The sequence below is a fragment of the Maniola jurtina genome, chromosome 25 (genome assembly GCF_905333055.1).
Source record: "Maniola jurtina chromosome 25, ilManJurt1.1, whole genome shotgun sequence".
Taxonomy (NCBI): Eukaryota; Metazoa; Arthropoda; class Insecta; order Lepidoptera; family Nymphalidae; genus Maniola; species Maniola jurtina.
In genome coordinates this window covers 6,641,108-6,663,792 of record NC_060053.1, presented here as the reverse complement: position 1 = coordinate 6,663,792, position 22,685 = coordinate 6,641,108, and the positions used below count along the sequence as shown (strand labels likewise).

The following is a 22,685-nucleotide window of genomic DNA, read 5'->3' as shown; positions in this document are numbered from 1 at the left end:
TCAGTAGTGGGGCGGCAATGGGTTAATCATGATGATGATGATATTCTACTTTATAGCATATCGATACTCGATATCTCCACGTTTTCGAGATGTACAAACTCATACGTAGAGTAGGTAGTACTAGTAACTTGTGTTAAATTTTAAAAGAAATAAATGCTTTCATTATTTTGTTGAAGGTTTATTTCAAGGGCACATCTGCTATTTCCTATTATTTAATATTTTACGCTTTTGTAAACAGCCGAGTAAAGGTGTTTACACGTTACGTAGGAACGTACTACGTGTGCACGTCGTATAGTTATTTAGTTATTATACCTACGAGCAAAACTATACATTTTTAGGGTCCGTACCCGATGAATGCCAATGGGACCCTGTAGGTCCTGATCCTGATAGGGAGGATAAATGCGAAAGTGTGTCCGTCTGTCGGTCTGCTACCTTTTCACGACCCAACAGTTTAACCAATTCTGACGAAATTGGGTACACGGTTAGCTTATATCCCGGGGACGAATATAGGCTACTTTTTATCCCGGAAAATCAAAGAGTTCCCACGGGATTCCCAAAAACCCATCCGCTTAAGCGATTTGTATGAAATTTGGTACAGAGGTAGCTTGAGTCCCTGTAATTGACATAGGCAACTTTTTATCCCGGAAAATCAAACAGTTCCCACATCTTTAAAAACCCAAATCCACGCGGACATCCTCTAGTAACAAATAATGAAAATTTCAAAATGGCTGCCATGCAATCAAAAAAAGTAGGTAGGTAAGTAGTCTTGTATGATGGTACAGAACCTTTGGTAGCGTCAAAAAAAGTTGCCAAGTTTCTTGAAGCATTCTTCTGAATTCCAACCACTAGTAGATTAAAATACCTGAATAGATAATTGTATACTATGTGAAGGACGCAATAATAATACACAAATAAAAAATACATAGTGGTACTTTATTTCTGTAAAATAAAATTCGCAATAAATACAGGTACATTAATAAAATTTTATCATGTGGTTAATTAATTTTTCTTTTTATTTACAAAGCTAAACTTTGAACTTTTGAAAAAAAAAACAATTTTCGCGCCAACTATAATAATTTAGCAGCTTTTTTAACTGGCCTATATGGCTCTGGATTCTGGCCTCTTTCATTTACTTTTTAATTAATTAATGGCTCCACAGATTATTGCCCACTTGCCTCTTGTTATTTTTTTAAATGCCAGCATGGCTCTAGGTTCTAGGCTTTTAAAATTAATTTTATTTTTAATAAATTGTGTTGCCAGTAACGAAATTATCTGAATCTGATGATGATTGTGTCGCCATTTTTGATGGAAAAATATGCTAAGTCTTTCATAACATTATCCAATTTGATTTCGGCTCCTTTCATTGCTTCATCGACGATATGTAGCGTGGGTGTGCCATTATTGCCTTTTGAGAAAAGTCTTTGCGCCAGTGTTACCAGTTTCTGAACTGCCATTGTGGAGGGGAATTTCTTTTTTATTGATTTCCCGTTTTCGTCTCTGAGTGTTATTTCTAGGAGTTGCGAAGTTAGTGTGGTTGTTTTTGGTTGTTTGACTAGTAAGCTGTCGTCTGGGATGCCGTATTCTGTAAATAAAATTATAATATTAATTTATGTTGCAAGTGCGCAAAGTAGAAAATTAAAGTCGAGGCGCAGTGTAATAACCGAACCGAAGGCGAGTATTTTCAAATAGCACCGATAGCTTCATTTTAAGTGCGCACATAATATTATTATACGTTTTTCAGTACATTTGTAAGTATAAAGTTAGTTATTTGTTTCAGAAAGAGAAGGGCTTTGGCCATAGTCCACTATGTTGGTTATCAAATTTCTTTATCCGCCTAATTTGTGAGAATAGTCGATACTAGAATTAATTACTTAAACTGGACCCTTTCAAGTAAAGATTTTTTATATAAACCTGTGAGGATGATACTGCCATTGTCGCAATTAAAATACCATAAGCCTACGTTGTCGTATTAGTTTACAAATTGCGAAAAACCAAATTAAATTTGAATTTCGTGGGCAGGCCCGTCGCTTCCACCTTAAATGTCTTTCTTTATCCGCCATATTGAATTTACGATGACGTATCACAAGGCACAACTTGGAGTATGCTCTATTTTGTTTGCAACATAGTAAAATTAATCAATACTCACTATTAATAAGTTCCTGGAACCGACAGTATTCTAAATCAAACGTCTTTATCCGCCATATTGAATTTACGATGACGTATCACAAGGCACGACATGGAGTATGCTCTATTTTGTTTGCAACAGTAAAATTAATCAATACTCAACTCACCATTAATAAGTTCCTGGAACGACAGTGTTCTTTATCCGCCATATTGAATACACGATGACGTATGACGAATCTCTACAGAGAGTATGCTCTATTTCGTTTTTTAACCGACTTCAAAAAAAGAAGGAGGTTCTCAATTCGTCGGAATCTTTTTTTTTAAATTAGTTAATCAATACTCACTGTTAATAAGTTCCTGGAAGCGACAGTGCTCTAGATCGAATGCCATCTTTTTCTGAGGGTCGTTTTGTGCCATTTTCCATTCAGCGCCATAACGTTTCATGTAGTCGTATTCCGCTCCGCGACGTAATTCCCGTGTTATAGTTGAGCCGTTCAGTTCCTGAAAAAATTTAAATCACTATATAATACTAGAGGATGCCCGCGGCTTCACCTGCCGTGGATTTCGGTTTTTTTTAATCCCGTAGGATCTCTTTGATTTTCCGGGATAAAAAGTAGGCTATGTCCTTCCCCGGGATGTATCCCAAGTCTGTACCAAATTTTATTAAAATCGGTTTAGCGGTTGGGCTGTGAAAACGTAGCAGACAGACAGAAAGACAGACAGACACACTTTCGCTATTATAATATTAAGTATGGAAGTATGGATGTTACGGGCAACGTGATTAACTGGGCATTATTAATAAGGACCGGCCATTATTAATAATGCCCAAGAGCGATGGGCAAAGTGATTAATTTATCACTTCGACCGGCCATTATTAATAATTCCCGACGGCCCGTGGTCCATGTAATAAGTCAGTGTTTAAGATAGCTTGAATTTATCACTTGGACCGGGCTGTATGAATAATTTCCTACTTGTAGCTGGGCAATGTGATAAATTGGACCGCGGCCGTTGGCAGGGGCGCGTACGTGCGGGGGGAGGGCCTTAGGTTAGGTTAACTCCTCTTCCATTGGCAGAGGAGGCTCAAGTCACCCACTGCTGGTCATAAGATTATCGAAGCTATCCATCCCATCCTCGAGGATTGGACGAAGAGGAAGCATGGAGCACTCACGTTCCACCTTGTACAGGTTCTTACGGGGCACGGGTGCTTTGGAAGATACCTGTGCAGGGTGGCGCAAAGAGAGCCCACAGGAATGCCACCAGTGCGGTAGTGTCTCAGACACGGCACAACATACGCTGGCTAAGTGCCCGGCGTGGGCGGAGCCTCGCCAGTCACTGGTGGATATGGTGGTATCCATGAAGATTTTCCCACGTATAAAAAAAAAAAAAGGTTAGGTTAGGTTTTATCATTTAATAAACAAAAACACTACAGTTCACCTATTTTATTACTTTGCCCAAGATAGGGTGGGCCTTATTCATAATGGCCGGGAAAAGTGATTAATCATGTTGTTTTAATCACATTGCCCAATTGAGTCGGGCATTATTAATACAGACCGGCCATTATTAATAGTGCCCGGACTTATCAAATTGCCCGTAACATAGATAAGAATAATGTGACTCCTCCGCTGCGCTGAGTTTGTTTTTTCGTTCTAATCTCAGAAACTACTGTATGGACCACCAAGAGAATGAAGGATTTTATAAGAAGATTTTTATAAGTAAATGTATTTTATGTGGGTTGGGATTTGTATTTTGTATTTGTATTTATTATTCTTCGATTAAGACTTATAAAATCGCTTACGAAAGTCAGATCAGTACAGTACAATGATAAAATAAGTCTACAAAATATGTTGTGGGATCTAAATAATAATAGTTAATGATTAAAATGGCATAAAAATTAATAAGATGATGATAATAATGAAGTATGTTATACATACCTGGAGGTTTCCAATTTTAGCTATAATAAGTTGGGAGCCAGTGTCGTAGTCTTCATTGTTTTGTACGGGGTTCTTGAGGAAATATAGTTTTTTCAATGACTTTAGCTTATCCAACTCGCTGACTGATCTCCACTTGAAATAGAAAATTTAAAAAAAATCTGATTTTTTTTTCTCTCTCTCGTCTGACTTAACAAAGATTAGCCAATGTCAAGTTTGTAGTTATGTATTTACAAGTAAGGGAAATTATATAAGTATGACTTCGTCTGTGAACTCGCTCGCCGACACACGCGCGGCACCCCTTTAGAGCGCTTTCCAGTCAGTTCCACCACCAAAAACACCAGTAAAACACAAAACTCTAAAAAAAAAAAACACTCCAAAAAGGCAGAGCACGCGCGCCAGCAAACGCCAACACAGACGAAGTCCAAAATTAGATTTAGATATAATTAATATAAATAAAAACCGGTCAAGTGCGAGTTGGATTCGAACACACAAGGTTCCATACCAAGAAATAACACTTTAGTCTATATATATAAAAGGAAAAGCTAACTGACTGGTTGACTGACTGAGCTATCTCAAACTACTGGACAGATTGGGCTGAAATTTGGCATGCAGATGGCTATTATGACGTAGACATCCGCTAAGAAAAGATTTTTACAAATTCAACCCCTAAAGGGATAAAATACGGGTTTGCAATTTGTGTAGTCCACGCGGACGAAGTCGCGGGCATAAGCTATTAAATTAATAAAAAAATAACCTGCTATTTCTTGTATGATGGTATGGAACCCTTCGTGTGCGAGTCCCACTCGCACTTGACCGATTTGTAATGAATAAATAGATTGACAAGTGTAAATTAAAAATTTTCAACACCCCCAACAAATCATTTTCAAATAAATAATTATGTATATCTAGGCAACGTTCATCTTGACAGCTTGACATTTGTCAATTGACACTTGAATATTATGAACCTAACGGTTATCTAACCTTCTTTTCTACAAAAAAACTAGAAAATAGCTGATAACTTTTAAACGGCTGAACCTATTTTTTTGGATTATAGCTCAGAACACTCTCGATCAAGCCACCTTTCAAACAAAAAAAAGTAAATTAAAATCGGTTCATTCGTTTAGGCGCTACGATGCCACAGACAGATACACAGACACACAGATACACAGATACACACGTCAAACTTATAACACCCCTCTTTTTGGGTCGGGGGTTAAAAATGCAAAATAAGATTACTTACATCAATAATTCTATCCCTGTTCAAAAATAGCACCTCCAGATTTTCAAAAACGTCCACTTTTCCATTCCCCGGGTAATCATTAAACCTTATTTCCGCAATATGACAGTCGTTCAAACTCAAAACCTTGAGGTTCTTCAACATACCAAGGTTCATAACTTCGCGCCATGAATCTATGGGATTTCCATCCAAAATCAATACCTTGAGGACATGTAAAGTATCTTCTGGTGGGGTTATGGTTTTTATTCGGTTATACGCTGCCAATATTTCATTTACGTTGGGCCAGAGATGAGAAAGTGCTAGGATGTCTGACCATTCGTAGTCGCATACCGAAATGTTAAGTTTTTCCAAGTTGGCAAAATTGATGGACAGTTTTGTTAAGGTTTCCTCTGGCATGTCTATGGCCATACGGTTTTTGCTGGAATGAAAATATTTTATACTTTATTTAATAAATATGAGTAGCTTGTAGCTCAATGAGTTGCGAGGCTAAAATGGCAATGTGCAGGACATGGCCATAGCTAGGAATTGATTTCAGGAGGGTTTTATTAGAGCCTTAACTGAATCCTTCCATGAAAAAAAAAACTTTCACTCTGGTTATTGGAATTTTACCTTTCAATTTGACAGTATAATAGAATACTTAAAATGGAAATCATTCACAATAGTTCAAACATTAAAATAGTGTGATAAAATATACTTAGGTACCAATAAAAAACTAGGCAATATGCTAGAATGAGAAGGAAATTTGCAGCACCAGCTGGTTCCAGTGAGTAACTTAGGATAAAGATAGCAATACACACGTCTATATGCTAGAAAAGGCTAGCAATATAACTACCTGACATTCAGCTCTCTGAGATCAGGCAGCTGGGCGTAGAGCTGGATGACTTCACGCCAGTTGGAGAACAGGTTCTGAGAGACATCCAGACTTCGCACGTTGGGGCACAGCGATGCTACGTCGCCTGGGAGTAACTTAGGACAAGGATAGCAACACAAGTTCTATATAAAGAAAAGGATGGCAATATAGCTACCTGACATTCAGCTCTCTGAGATCAGGCAGCTGGGCTGAGAGCTGGATGACTTCACGCCAGTTGGAGAACAGGTTCTGAGAGACGTCCAGATTTCGGACGTTGGGGCACAGCGATGCTACGTCGCCTGCGCGTATCTTAGGACAAGGATAGCAACACATGTTCTATATGCTAGAAAAGGCTAGCAATATAACTACCTGACATTCAGCTCTCTGAGATCGGGCAGCTGGGCTGAGAGCTGGATGACTTCACGCCAGTTGGAGAACAGGTTCTGAGAGACGTCCAGATTTCGGACGTTGGGGCACAGCGATGCTACGTCGCCTGCGCGTATCTTAGGACAAGGATAGCAACACATGTTCTATATGCTAGAAAAGGCTAGCAATATAACTACCTGACATTCAGCTCTCTGAGATCGGGCAGCTGGGCTGAGAGCTGGATGACTTCACGCCAGTTGGAGAACAGGTTCTGAGAGACGTCCAGATTTCGGACGTTGGGGCACAGCGATGCTACGTCGCCTGCGCGTATCTTAGGACAAGGATAGCAACACATGTTCTATATGCTAGAAAAGGCTAGCAATATAACTACCTGACATTCAGCTCTCTGAGATCGGGCAGCTGGGCTGAGAGCTGGATGACTTCACGCCAGTTGGAGAACAGGTTCTGAGAGACGTCCAGACTTCGCACGTTGGGGCACAGCGATGCTACGTCGCCTGCTTTTGCTATGTTCTGATTGCTGACGCAAACTTCGAGAAGACGATCGAACTTTCTACAACAAAAAAATATATTTTAGAATTTACCCAAGCTTGTCCTCTAAATTCTTTTTGCTTTCCCAATTCTATTGTATGTAATATTTTTTAGAGGATTATCTTGGAGGAATACACAAAATCAAAGTTTTAATTGCATCCTAGAATTTGAAAAGCATAGACAAACAATTTAATTTAGAACAAACTTTGTAACTTTAGATGCCAGAGGTGAGCTTATTGTTTATATTTGTAAAGTACACTAGAGCCTTTAAATTTAAAATTCATTTTCCATCCTGAGGATTCCATATGATTCTAGCAGTCTATGTACATGTATGTAGGTTCCTATTTTTAGCAATATTAAAAAGAAAAAGATGCAGATACTCTAAATTTAGTTTAGAGAAACAAACATCAGAATCAATGCCATTGTTTTTCTGTCTTAATAAGATCACCTCTTTACTGCCTTATAGCTCGTTCACACAGGCTGCGTAAGCGTAGACGTAGCGCGTACCATTGCGCTGTAATGTATAGAGCTGTATGAACCATGGCACACCCCTTGTGTAAAGCGTGGACGTGTGCGTAACCCGGTGTTAGGGATTTACGCACGTCACTACGCACGTGTCATGTGTACGTGCACGGTGTGAATCTGCCTTTATTCATTGACAGGGACTTCTGCAAGTTTTACTGAATGGTCACTTAGTATAATACGTACTGCTTTTGGTGTATCTTCTCAAAGCCGACCATTTCAATGAAGGGTGCTCCCATCTCACGCTTCCACTCATTGATGACAGTCCTGCGATGCGCTGCCACAGTCTCATCCTGCAAATAATTTAAGACTTCACTTTCTTAACTACTCTTTTTCTTATAATAATCACACTAATATTATAAAGGAGAAAGTTTGTGTGTGTGTGTGTGTGTGTGTGTGTGTGTGTGTGTGTGTGTGTGTGTGTGTGTGTGTGTGTGTGTGTGTGTGTGTGTGTGTGTGTGTGTGTGTGTGTGTGTGTGTGTGTGTGTGTGTGTGTGTGTGTGTGTGTGTGTGTGTGTGTGTGTGTGTGTGTGTGTGTGTGTGTGTGTGTGTGTGTGTGTGTGTGTGTGTGTGTGTGTGTGTGTGTGTGTGTGTGTGTGTGTGTGTGTGTGTGTGTGTGTGTGTGTGTGTGTGTGTGTGTGTGTGTGTGTGTGTGTGTGTGTGTGTGTGTGTGTGTGTGTGTGTGTGTGTGTGTGTGTGTGTGTGTGTGTGTGTGTGTGTGTGTGTGTGTGTGTGTGTGTGTGTGTGTGTGTGTGTGTGTGTGTGTGTGTGTGTGTGTGTGTGTGTGTGTGTGTGTGTGTGTGTGTGTGTGTGTGTGTGTGTGTGTGTGTGTGTGTGTGTGTGTGTGTGTGTGTGTGTGTGTGTGTGTATGTGTGTGTGTGTGTGTGTGTGTGTGTGTGTGTGTGTGTGTGTGTGTGTGTGTGTGTGTGTGTGTGTGTGTGTGTGTGTGTGTGTGTGTGTGTGTGTGTGTGTGTGTGTGTGTGTGTGTGTGTGTGTGTGTGTGTGTGTGTGTGTGTGTGTGTGTGTGTGTGTGTGTGTGTGTGTGTGTGTGTGTGTGTGTGTGTGTGTGTGTGTGTGTGTGTGTGTGTGTGTGTGTGTGTGTGTGTGTGTGTGTGTGTGTGTGTGTGTGTGTGTGTGTGTGTGTGTGTGTGTGTGTGTGTGTGTGTGTGTGTGTGTGTGTGTGTGTGTGTGTGTGTGTGTGTGTGTGTGTGTGTGTGTGTGTGTGTGTGTGTGTGTGTGTGTGTGTGTGTGTGTGTGTGTGTGTGTGTGTGTGTGTGTGTGTGTGTGTGTGTGTGTGTGTGTGTGTGTGTGTGTGTGTGTGTGTGTGTGTGTGTGTGTGTGTGTGTGTGTGTGTGTGTGTGTGTGTGTGTGTGTGTGTGTGTGTGTGTGTGTGTGTGTGTGTGTGTGTGTGTGTGTGTGTTTGTTACTCCTTCACGCAAAAACTACTGGACGGATTGGGCTGAAATTTAGAATAGAGATAGATTATACCCTGGATTAGCACATAGGCTACTTTTTATCCCGGAAAATCAAAGAGTTCCCACGGGAATTTTAAAAAACCTACATCCACGCGAACGAAGTCGCGGGTATCAGCTAGTAATAATATCAGCCTTTATTTACTGAATTACATGGAATTAAACTACATTAATGCACATATATTTTAAACAAATAAAGAACTTTTTGACAATGGTGTTTTGTTTCTTTTGCCTTTTTTCCATCTGCCCATGGGCGTAGGCCTCCTCCAGGGTTCTCCATAAAGGTCTTTCTTTAGCGTTACTTTGCCATTAATTCCCTGCTGTTTTTGGTATGTCATCCTCCCATCTCTGTCAAGGGCGACCTCTTTTTCTTAATAATTTTCAAATACATGCCAAAAATTGCAGAAGTGGCAGAATTCACGTTTGAATCCTGCCAGTTTAGTTTCAGGTATGCTCACATGACGCGCACTGCTATTGCATACTATTCCCTCACTCTCATAGCCTGTTGGGATGTAAACCAACACAATCAAAGGGTTATCAGGCTCTGTGCCTTTATGCTTCCCAAATTCTAAGGGCTATTTCATTGAGAACTTTCCAACTAGCTGCTAAGTATGGGGAGTTTCTTATAAAACTTATTGGCCCAACCCCAAATCAGAAACCTTAAAATATGCAGCCAAATTAGGTAGTCACTAGACCAACAAGGCACTTAAAGAACCAAGGAATAGTAACAATAAGAATATTTATGCTAACTTATTACTCACTTATCAAGTTAAGCAACTTTGTGTGGGAGTAAAGTGTCACAACTTGAAATCTGTACACATACACAATGCTATTGCGTACTTTAAATTATTTATTCAAGTTCTTACCTCCTGATCTCCATAATACTTGCGAATTGCTTCAGCGCAAGTTCTGAGAGGAGCAATTTTGTTCGGACGTACAAAGGAACCAGCCCCTTTCTTGGTGGTTTTAAAGTACTGAATATCGTCGACAAAGCCGTCGTGTTTACCGCGTTCAGCGTTATCCCATTCCACTCCATACCATATCCCTTTATATCCCTGGACCTCCCCAATGTATTTTACAGTACCGAAATCGTCATTGCACTTCACTCGGCTGCCCACGGACACTTGGTATTCAATATCCTCGCCGCCGTTCACACTGTCCATAGCACCGTTGCAAAATTTCGGTATTAAATCAATAGGCATCGCGCCCACCATTCTTTTCAAGTTTTCGAAAAAGGAACTGTTTATCAAAAGAAAAACAGACTGATTTTTCGGGAGAAGCTATTGTTTGTCTTTTTTCTTTTGAGTCATCTACTGTTATGTTATTAGTCTGTGGTCATCAGCTGTCAGTTTTCTTTTTAATTACTCGCTATTTCTACGGCTCTGGGATGCAGGGTGATTCGCGATTTATAACACTTCGATAATATTGTTATCGATCGATTCGGTAAGTTATCGTACGATAAGCTGATGTACACAGACCTAATACTAATAACTAAAATTGAAGTGTCTGTCTCTAATTTAGAAATAACTATGTAGGTACCTCATATTAAGCTCATATCGTTATTTGAACTAAAAATATTTAGAATAGATTTTTAGCCCTAGCTCCAAATACAATATAATGTCGATCGGTTGTGCTGGTTGAGCAACGTTATTCTAATTCAGTAAATAAATGGGTGACCAACTTTGAAGAATTATATGGAAGCAAGTGTTGCTTTGTGGAAGTCAAGGAATCAAAAGCTTAATTTGCTATAAGCCGCTCAAATAATCCGCTTCCATATGCTTAAATAACTTGGTACCTACAGCATAGGAAGTTTTGATTTTATTCTCTCGCGAGGTGTGAGAACTAGAGTATTGAACGCGGGGATACTGTATTCGCCTTGGGCGCTCCTAAACCCTGCGTTTCACTCAGGATTCTAAATGCAACACCCTCGCTACGCTCGGGAGTTACTCTAACATCCCTCGTTAACGCTTAGGATTTATCCCGGCGGCGCCCGTAACGTAAGACATTATATTACCCCATGTCGAATAATCTAGTTACTACTCAATTTCGACCAATCGCCTCCCCAGAGGTGATCGTGGGTCGGTGGTCTGTCTTGGCAACCACGGCGACCGAGCGTTATAATGCGACCGAATATAGAAGTCCAGCAAATAAGGGCAAAAATGTAAATTTTATTTCCGGATATGTATCGAATAGCACACTCGTGTTGTAAAAAACACTTCAGTTTTTTGTGATATTGTATTCTATTTTATATAGGTATTGTAAAAATGTGTTGAAAGTATAATACTACAGCTGTGCCGTGGTGTATAAAAACATTTCTATCGCAAACGTCAATTCGCCAGAGGTGTGTGAACTGTGGCCGGTGGTTTAAATATTTTTTTAATTCGCTCGTCGTGTTCGCGCAGTGCAAGCGTCCTTCTGTCATTCGTTTCCAAAATCGAAGAAGACTGAAGTCTGAAGTCAGTGAAACCAAAAAAATTGCGCTGAGCAGTGAGCTTTTTCTCAAAAATGGCCACCCCCAATCCACTGGACGTGAGCTCGAGTCGATAATACAATAAAATGTCGGTTTGTGTCTGTGATAATATGCAGTTTTTAAGTGAACAATTGTTGAGTGTCGTGCTATAGTCGGATTAATCACGACAAAGGATTCTATCAAAATGAGGTACGTACAGCAAAGTTCATCAAACCGCTGCAACTTGCGAGCTTTTAGGAAAACAAATAAATTCTCTATAGTGTGCTTACATACAGTACATACACGCGTCGTTCTATATTTAAATTTAGAATATTTATTTACGCATCTGTATTCTGTTGTACTGATTCTCGCGCGAAGTTGTAATGTAAACACCACTTATCGATTTTAAATTTGCACTTTTATGAATGGGATTGCAGAAAAACAGTGCATATTTTAGCGTAGGAATCGTTCAAGCGTTGAATAGTGTAAGAAAACGTATCTGTTCGGGCGAGCTATCGATTTTTTTCAACATATTTTATTATGGGGCGCCCCACACGTATTGTACAATGTATTTTTGTCTTTCCCTTTCATTTGTTTGTTTGGCCTTGAATTTATTAAAGTGCATTCTGTATGGGGGCGAAATTGCTTCTTAGAAATGGGGTGCTTCTATAGGATGACCCTATAGAGTATAATAGGGCCACAAGGGTTAGTATGTGAGTAATAACACCCCACCCTTTTGAATCAAGAACACAACATTCCATTTTCAAATTGAATTCTTAATTTTGTCAATTTTGCCTTATATAAATAATTTTTTATATTGTATCAGTCTGGACTCTGGTTTTTTTGATTAAAGAATAAATTAATCCTATGATTATCATTATCAACTTAGATAATAACTTCCAAACCAAAAAAAATCTTATCATAACCATTGTTTTGGTAAGAGTACACTACGTGGCCTGCCTGCTTGTTTGTCTTCTATATTTTTTTTAAAGCAATCAAATTATTTGAAATTGTATACAATATAATCTTTATAATACATTATAATATGTACAATTTATAATACAATATAATCTTCTTTGTCCGGGGTTTCTTTTCCACACTTAGACATGGTTATCTGTCGTTCATTAGAATTAATACATTATACATACTTATCTTACTTAATGCTTTAAAAACTATCAAGTTTCATAGAATTCTAATAATATGAACACCTTCTCCTTGGTTTGGCGGCTGCAGGGCACTTCAGACCCTGTGTCACTTTAACTGTTGCCAATTTATTGTGATCTCCACCGTTTTAAAGTTCTTATCCAATACTAATTGCCACCAGGAACGGCAGCAGTTTCGTGGTTGAGGTGTTTTTCGCCTCTTCCAGGTGCAGTATGTGTTTCCCTGAAGGCTATGAATACCATATTAATGCAAATGCTTTTAAATCTGTATAGTATGTGTAAACGAAATCACAGGCATAAAATTCAAAATTCAAAATATTTGTATTCAATTAGACTTTTACAAGTTCTTCTGAATCGTCAAAAGCATCTACCACTGGTTCGGAATGCCTTTCCTACCGAGAAGAACCAGCAAGAAACTCGGCGGTTGCTCTTTTCAAAGATTTGATATACAATATTATGCCATGTATAAAAGCAATTGAAGTCCTGCGCATTGCTGGAGCGAATTGCAGGTCAAATCCACGCTTTTTTATCATTTACATAATCTTCGATAGTATAATATGCTTTTCTCAGGAGCATATTTTTAATAGATTTTTTGAACCTGTGTAAAGGCAAGTCCAAAATTGGCTGAGGAATTTTGTTATAAAAGATTATACCCATTTCCACAAATGACTTTTGGACCTTCCTGAGGTCAAAAAGTCATTTGTGGGAATAGGTATAATCCCTGAACCTGATAAGAAAGTTTATAATATTACTTAAATAGATTAACAGCATAATGGGCGTAAAAAAGTTTATAATAATAGATTAACAACATAACTGTACCTGGGTACAGTATTTAGTTTTCCAAGTGGAGCTAAAAACTAATTAATTAGTCCGCACAAGCTATTTGATTAGACTATATGGAGTTGTAATGATACCGTTCATAAACCATCCACTAATTAAAATTATAATGCTGCAGTAGACACAAATTAACTGCTTACTTTGTTAATTATTGAGTCTATGGCTTTAGGTACCATATCCACTACAGTGGATTAAATTTTAATTTCGCGGTTAGACCCGTTTAGTGCGCCTTAATAGGGCTCTCTCCGTCACTCGCTTCATACAATCGTAGTTCCAATTTCATTTGAATATTAAGCAACCAAAGTCCATGAAATTTTGCAGACATATTCTAGAAACTAATATCTGTGTCTGTGGTGTTTTAGATTTTTCTAAAAATATGTAGTTTTAAAATTACAGGGGCTCAAAGATTTGTATGTAAATTTTTAAGACCGCGTAACTTTGAAACCGAATATTTTAACAGAAATCTGGATAACCACAGACATAGATATTAATTTCTAGAATATGTCTGCAAAATTTCATGGACTTTGGTTGCTTAATATTCAAATGAAATTGGAACTACGTTAGTATGAAGCGAGTGACGGAGAGAGCCCTGTTAACTGTTGATCTATTGATCATGATGTCATATAAATAGTTATAGACTACAACTACCTTTCACTCGAGAGAAGTCGGGTGGATCAGCTAGTAGCGGAGTAGCTAGTACTCGTAAAATAGGCGTCGACACCGGGACAGCTAATTAATGTACGGATGGACGATTATTAACAATTAGTGCGCTGCGAATTCCCGGGACGACCTTTCTAATGACAATCATATTGTTTTGGTGTAATTTTTTACATCCCTAATGAGCTACTGAATAGCTACGCATAGATGTCGTTTACGCAATTAAATAGTACAAAAATCCTAATGTCCTAATCCTAATATTATAAATGTGTGGATGTTTGTTACTCAATCGTGCAAAAACTATGCCTACACAACTAATAATCACACTATCACACTAATATTATAAAGGCGAAAGTTTGTATGTGTGTGTGTGTGTGTGTGTGTGTGTGTGTGTGTGTGTGTGTGTGTGTGTGTGTGTGTGTGTGTGTGTGTGTGTGTGTGTATGTATGTTTGTTACTCCTTCACGCAAAAACTACTGGACGGATTTGGCTGAAATTCGGAATGGAGATAGATAATATCCTGGATTAGCACATAGGCTACTTTTTATCCCCGAAACCCAAAGAGTTCCCACGGGATTTCGAAAACCTAAATCCACGCGGACGAAGTCGCGGGCGTCAGCTAGTTGTACTATATTACAAACTAGCTGTGCCCGCGACTTCGTTCGCGTGGAATAGCTCTCAGCGCGCTTTATATAGCCACGGACGCCCAGGCGCGAGGCGTGTAGTACGTACTCTGTACGTTAAAAATGTTCGCCGTGATTCTTTAAATTGACATAACTTTTTTATTTATGAACCGATTGGCATGAAATAAACACTACTGCTGTTGAAGCTTACTACAATATATTAGTGAAAACCGTATCTAAATCGAATAAGCCGTTTCTGATATTAGCGTGCACAAACACACAGACAAACAGACAAAAAAAATTAATTACAATTTCGGGATCGGCATCGATATAATAACAACCCCTGCTACTTTTTTTTATATATTTCCAACTAGCTGATGCCCGCAGCTTCGCCCGCGCGGATTGGTCAGATCCCCTGCAGCATCAGGATTGAGGAGTTGGACTCCAAATTTTTTATGAAACAATGTCGCAAAGTTCCTCTATCGATTAAAAACGAAATGACGCAAATCGGTTCAGAAATCTCGGAGATTTCTGTGTACATAGGTAGAAAAACACAACTCCCTTTTTGAAAGTCGGTTAAAAAAGTAGCCTATGTTACGCCCTGGACAATCCTCTACTTGCCTGTGAAAGTCCCGTCAAAATCGGTTCAGCCGTTCCAAAGATTAGCCTTTTCAAACAGACAGACAGACAGACAGACAAAAATTTTAAAAACGTGTGATTCAGTTATGGTAGGTCTAGGTATCGTTCAAATAACCGTATGAGCTTAATATGAGGTAGTTATTTGGAAATTACAGACACTCCAATTTTATTTATTAGTATAGATGTACAGACACCACTTTTTTGTAATTTACGTAATGCTTCTAACAATTTTCTACCTAACCAAGAAAACCAAGGAATTAGTGACAGTAACGAATGATGATTTCAGCGAATCGTCACGTAATAACCGTTAACAACCATACCTAACTGTGCCAAGGTGACACGTATTTTTTACCGGTTACTAAACGCATACGTTGCATTTGACTTTTAAATATCAGATGATATTTAAATATAAGAGAAATATAGAGATATAACACCCCCGACAAGTGAAGGTTACAGTAACTAGAAAAGAGCTGATAACTTTTAAACGGCTGAACCGATTTTCTTAGATTATAGCTAAGAACACTCTCGATCAAGCCACCTTTCAAACAAAAAAAACTAAATTAAAATCGGTTCAATAGTTTAGGAGCTACGATGCCACAGACAGATACACAGATACACACGTCAAACTTATAACACCCCTCTTTTTGGGTCGGGGGTTAAAAATCTAAAACACCACAGGCACAGATATTAGTTTCTAGAATATGTCTGCAAGATTTCATGGACTTTGGTTGCTTGATATTCAAATGAAATTGGAACTACGATTGTATGGAGTAAGTGACGGAGAGAGTCCTGTTAATACAAACCTAGTTAAGGGGCAAGCGACGGGCGTGCCCGCGAAATTCAAATTTAATTTGGTTTTTCGCATTTTGTAAACTAATAGGACAAAGTAGGCTTATGGCATTTTAATTGTGACAATGGCAGTATCATCCTCACAGGTTTATATAAAAACCTTTACTTGAAAGGGTCCAGTTTAAGAAATTAGCTCTAATATCGACTATGGTTCTTAAACTGTGACAAAGTTTTCGGAATCAGATCATTAGTTCCGGAGATTACCCCCTACATCCAAACTTACTAACTTTACTTCCTTATTGCCACGCTGACCAAATACGGATAGGCAACTTCGTCATCGTCGAGGACATTATGGAAAATGTAGTATAGAAGCAGGCGTTATTTTGCGGAAGTCCATGATATACAAGGAACCAAGGAGTTTGTGTGGTGCTGCGTGGTGGTGGTGCGTGTGACTTGCTTGGTGGCTGGCTTTTCCTGCATGTTTATCAGTAGGAGGGCGGGCGGTGTATGTCGCATGCTATGTTGCACCATACAGATTTCTTTGGTTTGGCGGATTATAGCAAATTAAGCTTTTGGTTCCTTGTATTATAGAAAATTCTCAGGCATGTCGATGGATTCACTTCACCGTTAGTGAAGGAATTCATCAGCATGTGATATTGTAAGATAATTTTGCTTGAAACTTAACTTTGAAAAGATTAACGTAAGGTAAGAACCCCCTACGTTTGCCTAAATTCTTAAAGTGTGAACAACCTTCAGAGCAATGACTTATACTCCTCAGCCACTGCCCTTTGCTAATAAAAGTACGCTAGACCTGCGATTGCTGACCTGTTTTGAATCAGCTTGATTTTCGCTATTTTCTCGCTGACTAAATCTGTCAACATAGCGTCAACACAAAGACCGGCAGTTAGATTCCGTAAAACCTGCATCAATCATTATTACAATCGAAATTGTTGTAATCGGTTATGCTATTTTTGTTGCAACAATGCATTGTGGCCAATAGTGAGCGAGCGTCAACCAATCAGAGAAGATTGCAATCGTGACATTGTAGCTGTCATTGTACCAGAATCGAGCTACATGTGACACAGTGTCAAATTTAAATTCCGGTACGCTGGAATCGGCACAAAAAGTAAAGTCTGCCATTTTCTCTTCCACACCTCTTCCAGCGTGCTTGTATATATCCATTCCAGTGCCCTCAGTGCACCCCCTGCACGATGCAACGAGGTCGCGTCCCATTTCCACTGATTATATCGAGAGTGCGGTGTCGCGAGCGTTTTTAATGCCGCCATGTTTTTTTTTTCACCAAAAGGATCTCTTCGGCCGTGGGATCTCGTGAAAGCAATGCAAGGATAAAAAAAAATTTCATTAAAAAAAGCTGACCAATTGCGAGTCAGACTCGCGCAATTTCACGGTTTTCCAATTTTTTCCTTTAGTTGTGCTTAAGTGCTACCTTACTGCCTGCCTTTCATGATGCTAGGTCAACGGGAAGTACCCTATAGGTTTTCTTGACAGACACGACAGACGGACAGACAGACAGACATCAAAGTGATCTTAAAAATATTCGGTATGGGCAATCGTGTTAAAAAGCATCACTCACTAGGTAGAATGCAATGTCATTACTGTATGATTGCTATACAATGGTCTTATCCATAAAAGTGACGTGATTATATGGATAGAAGGAAGTTATACGTTAGATAAGATTTATTACTTGTGATTCACGCGTATATTACTCCATTACAATATAGACTCTTCTTGATAAGAATTAAGATTGATTTTGCTATTAATGACATTTTGTCAACAGAAGCTAGTGTTTGTAAGTGCTTAGGTAGTAGGTATGAAATTACAGGTAATAGGATGTGTCCATAGTTCTCATGAAGTCACTTGAGAAATATGCACTTCTGAGTCTAAACGACGATGCCCGTAAATGCTTCATCATTTATTTTTTTCACCATGTTGGTCTGGTGGGAGGCTTCGGCCGTGGCAAGTTGCCACCCTACCGGCGAAGCCGTGCCGCCAAGCAATTTGACGTTCCGGTACGATGCCGTGTAGAACCAAACTGCCATATTTCTTCCAGGTTAGCCCGCTTCCATTTTAGACAGGCTACGGTGGAACAACATATATACAAAGTTACATACATACATAGAATGCTAAAATTATATTCTTTCCATTTGATTTAGCCGTAGTCGGGTAAAAAGGCCGATGGGTTCGAATTTCGAAACTAGTCGATCGATAATTTACTTTGACTAAATACGTGAGTATAGCCGTAACAATCTATACTTATAATTCAAAGTGTCATATAAGTACTAAGTAGCCAGCCATAACTTGGCTACGAGAAAGGGTGTTAAATGTAAACGGTATATTTGCGTCGGCGATATGTTTTTTTGCAATCGCGACCGATGTGTCAGCGTTAAGTTAGTCATAGCATTCCTGAAACGCGAGTCAATAAAGCTCCGATTCCTCAAATACACTTAAGTTTATCGGAAATAACTTAGTAATCTTTTCTATTAAAAGTATCTAAGTAAATCTTGTAAAAATTCGACGAATACTGTTATCGGATGACGTGCCTTTGTACAGGGTCAAAATCAATTATAATAAATAACAATAAAACAAGTGTAAATTAAAAAATAACACCCCCGACAAGTGAAGGTTACAGTAATAACTAGAAAAGTGCTGATAACTTTCAAACGGCTGAACCGATTTTCTTGAATTATAGCTAAGAACACTCTCGATCAAGCCAAGCCACCTTTCAAACAAAAACAAACTAAATGAAAATCGGTTCATTTGTTTAGGAGCTACGATGCTACAGACAGATAAACAAACACACAGATACACATGTAAAACTTATAACACCCCTCTTTCTGGGTTTGGGGTTAAAAAATACGGGTCGAATTGAGAACCACCTCCTTTTTGGAAGTCGGTTAAAAATCGGTCGTTATATTATATAAGGATACCGATATAGGATATCATACGAATTCGACAGGATTGGAAGATATGGCGAATGCTTCAAACTTTGTAAATAAACAACATTGTAGACACTAAGTAAAAAGTTGGAAAACTCAAAAGGGAACTTGCATCTCTACAGTACATAAGTATAAAAAAACCGGCCAAGTGCGAGTCGGACTCGCGCACTGAGGGTTCCGTACTCGGGTATTTTGCACAATAAATCAAAAACTATTATGCATAAAAATAATTAAAAATCTGTTTTAGAATGTGCAGGTAAAGCTCTTTCATATTATGATACCCTACTTGGTACAGTTATCTTACTTTGAAAATTGAAACTCATTTTAATTTTTTTTTACTGATGTAACCACAAATTCTCGATATATGCGGATTTTTTCCTTTATTTATGCTATAAGACCTACCTATCTGTTAAATATCATTATTCTAGGTCAACGGGAAGTACCCTATACGTTTCTTGACTTACACGCCAGACAGGCAGACAGACAACAGAGTGGGGCAAACAACAAACAACAACAAACTGACAAAAAATCCTATAAGGGTTCCTTTTGTCCCTTTTGAGATACGGAGCCCTAAAAATGGATTCTAGTTTCCTATACAAGTTTCAGACGTTACGGACAGAACGAGTTGTAATAAATTGCCACTCAGGTCTCCAAGGATTTCAACTCAACGAATTATTATTGACTTCTCCCGCGGTACATAAGTCTGTGTTATTTCTGGGTAAAATAGCTTTCTGATGGTGAAAGAATTATTAAAATCGGTTCAGTAGTTTCAGTTTAGTTTTTGTTTCGGTTTATCGATTACAATCAAGCAAGTTTTTTTATTTTATTAAGATACAAGTAACCTCTCGATTGCAATCTCACGTGGTGGTAAGTGATGATGCAGTCTAAGAGGGAAGTAGGCTAACCTGGAAGGGTATGGCAGTTTTTATTAAAACCCATATTGGTTTCTACACGGCATCGTACCGTAACGCCAAATCGGTTGACGGTACCACTTTGCCGGTAGAATGGTAACTAGCCACGGCCGAAACCTCTCACCAAACATAAATTGATTACTAGATAATGCCCAAGATTTCGTTTCTTAGTGGGTTTCTTAGTTTCTTATATCAACGGTATGTACGCTATAGGTACACGGTGGAGGTTACCGTACTGGCATTTGATACCAAAGGGAATCTGATACTTATCCATCTATTCATCTCAAAGGTTGCTATGACAACCAGACGAATTACGAAGTTAACCGCTTTTACCTTAAAAACATCCCACATCAAATAACAAAAATAAAAACCGGCTAAGTGCGATTCAGACTCGCGCACCGAGGGTTCCGTACTCGGGTATTTTTTCGACAATTCTCACGATCAATCAAAAACTCTTAAATGCATAAAAATAAATATAAATCAGTTTTAGAATGTACAAGTACAAGCTCTTTCATATTGGTATAGTTATCTTACTTTGAAAATTGAAAATACTAATTATTTATTTGTTCATGAAAATTTTTTTTTGTTATGCAACCACAAAGCACAGTTCTCGGATTTTTCCTTTACTTGTGCTATAAGACCTACCTAGCTACCAAATTTCATGATTCTAGGTCAACGGGAAGTACTGTACAGGTTTTCTTGACAGACACGACAGACGGACAACAAAGTGATCCTATAAGGGTTCCATTTTCCTTTTGAGTTACGGAACCCTAAAAAACAGTGGCGATGCAAAGCGCCTGTCTGAACTGACCTTTAAAATGTGGCGATAGTTATTTATACATATATATACATATAATAAAATTGTAGAAAAGTGGTGTCTGTACAATGGAAATATATAAAAAAAAGTAGCAGGGGTTGTTATTATATCGATGCCGAACCCGAAATTGTAATTAATTTTTTTTTGTCTGTTTGTCTGTTTGTCTGTGCACGCTAATCTCAGAAACGGCTTATTCGGTTTAGATACGGTTTTCACTAATATATTGTAGTAAGCTTCACTTAGCATTTAGTGTTTATTTCATGTCAATCGGTTCATAAATAAAAAAGTTATGTCAATTTAAAGAATCACGGCGAACATTTTTAACGTACATGCTGCCCGAAAAGTCACTATTCCACGCGAACGAAGTCGCGGGCACAGCTAGTTACAAATAGGTACAAAATGGCTTCCTTTCTCTAACCGCCACCTAACGGTATTCTTATTTTGCTTTATTACTGAAGCCTTCCACAGTTGATTGCCTCAATCCCGACAAAAGAGCTTTCGCGTCTTTATCATTGGCCAAGTATCTAGAAACCGCTTTGAAGGCTATTCAGTAAAAACTAGTTCATATCTTGGACAATACAGATCTTTGGTTGAGATTGTCCCATTTTTTTTAGTACTTTACCTTCTAAATTTTTATGATTTCCTAGTAGTTGGTTGTTGGTTTTACTTTCGATGCAGTCATTGTGTGACCTATCTTGTAAATTAAAAATTGGTTGTCTATAAAGTCGGTTTACTGACGATAGTTGAACGTGACAACAAAGGCCGATTGTGCTTCTTTGTCGCTCGTTCCGCGCTCTCGCTTGCACTTCAAGCCTTACATGGAACGCCTCAGAGCGAGGTAACGCCGCATGAGTCATGTTTTTTCGTGCGTGCAGCCGGCTCTATCGAATTATAAGACGTTGTCACGTCAAAAAATCATAACCTTTTCTTTTCGCCGCAGTCGGGTAAAAACCGGCTAAGTGCGAGTCAGACTCGCGCACCGAGGGTTCCGTACTCGGATATTTTCCCGACATTTTGCTCTATAAATCAAAAACTTTTATGCATAAAAATAAATAAAAATCTGTTTTAGAATGTACACGAAAAGTCCTTTCATGTGATACCCTACTTGGTATAGTTAGTTATCTTACTTTGAAAATTGAAAATACTAATATTTGTTCATGAACATATTTTAATTATCTTTTGTGATGTAACCACAAATTCACGGTTTCCGGATTTTCTCCTATACTTGTGTCATAAAACCTATCTACCTATTAAATTTCATGATTCTACTCGTAGGTCAACGGGAAGTACCCTATAGTTTTTCTTGACAGACACGACAGGCGCGCAGACAGAGACACAACAAAGTCTTGTAAGGTTTCCGTTTTTATGTTTGAGGTACGGAACCCGAAAAGTCCTTTTTCCCGAGTGAACTACTATTGCCATGTGGTTAATTCCACAACCATTTGTCAAAATGATGGCGCTTACGTCAACGCTTTTATAAGAAAGTGTTTTGACAAATTATAGTGGATTTCGACACCTAGATAATGAGTAATGACCAAAGAATTCGTCGCTTCCTAATGTATTGTGTAATAAATGGGTTAAGGTCATTTGATAAGTGTGTTACATAACACAATGGAACAATAGATATCCTTTATAGGCTGCGATTAATAAGGTGTTTTTGTGCTTTTACCGAATTAAGGCGCTGCCACAATTTAACAATCATACAGTTCGGAATATTTATAACCCCCGACCCAAAAAGAGGGGTGTTATAAGTTTGACGTGTGTATCTGTCTGTGGCATCGTAGCTCCTACAC

The 22,685-nt window shown here is 38.7% G+C and overlaps 2 protein-coding genes across 2 annotated transcripts in view; one reads left to right on the top strand and one right to left on the bottom strand.

Annotated features, from left to right (window-relative positions):
• Positions 1–1,014: 1,014 nt before the first annotated feature.
• Positions 1,015–10,378, bottom strand: LOC123877969 (tubulin-specific chaperone E). The gene is made up of 7 exons (XM_045924918.1): positions 9,918–10,378; positions 7,766–7,872; positions 6,900–7,079; positions 5,296–5,710; positions 4,056–4,187; positions 2,469–2,625; positions 1,015–1,582 (listed from the first exon to the last, which is right to left on the bottom strand). The coding sequence occupies exons 1-7, from the start codon at positions 10,263–10,265 to the stop codon at positions 1,269–1,271; spliced, it is 1,653 nt and encodes a 550-aa protein (XP_045780874.1). The 5' UTR covers positions 10,266–10,378; the 3' UTR covers positions 1,015–1,268.
• A 795-nt stretch (positions 10,379–11,173) lies between these two features.
• The window catches only part of LOC123878205 (protein enabled), a 79,294-nt gene continuing 67,782 nt past the window's right edge, over positions 11,174–22,685 (top strand). The window contains exon 1 of the mRNA XM_045925327.1: positions 11,174–11,710. Within this exon, the coding sequence (XP_045781283.1) occupies positions 11,706–11,710 (5 nt within the window). The 5' untranslated portion in view covers positions 11,174–11,705. The remainder of the gene's footprint in view (positions 11,711–22,685) is intronic.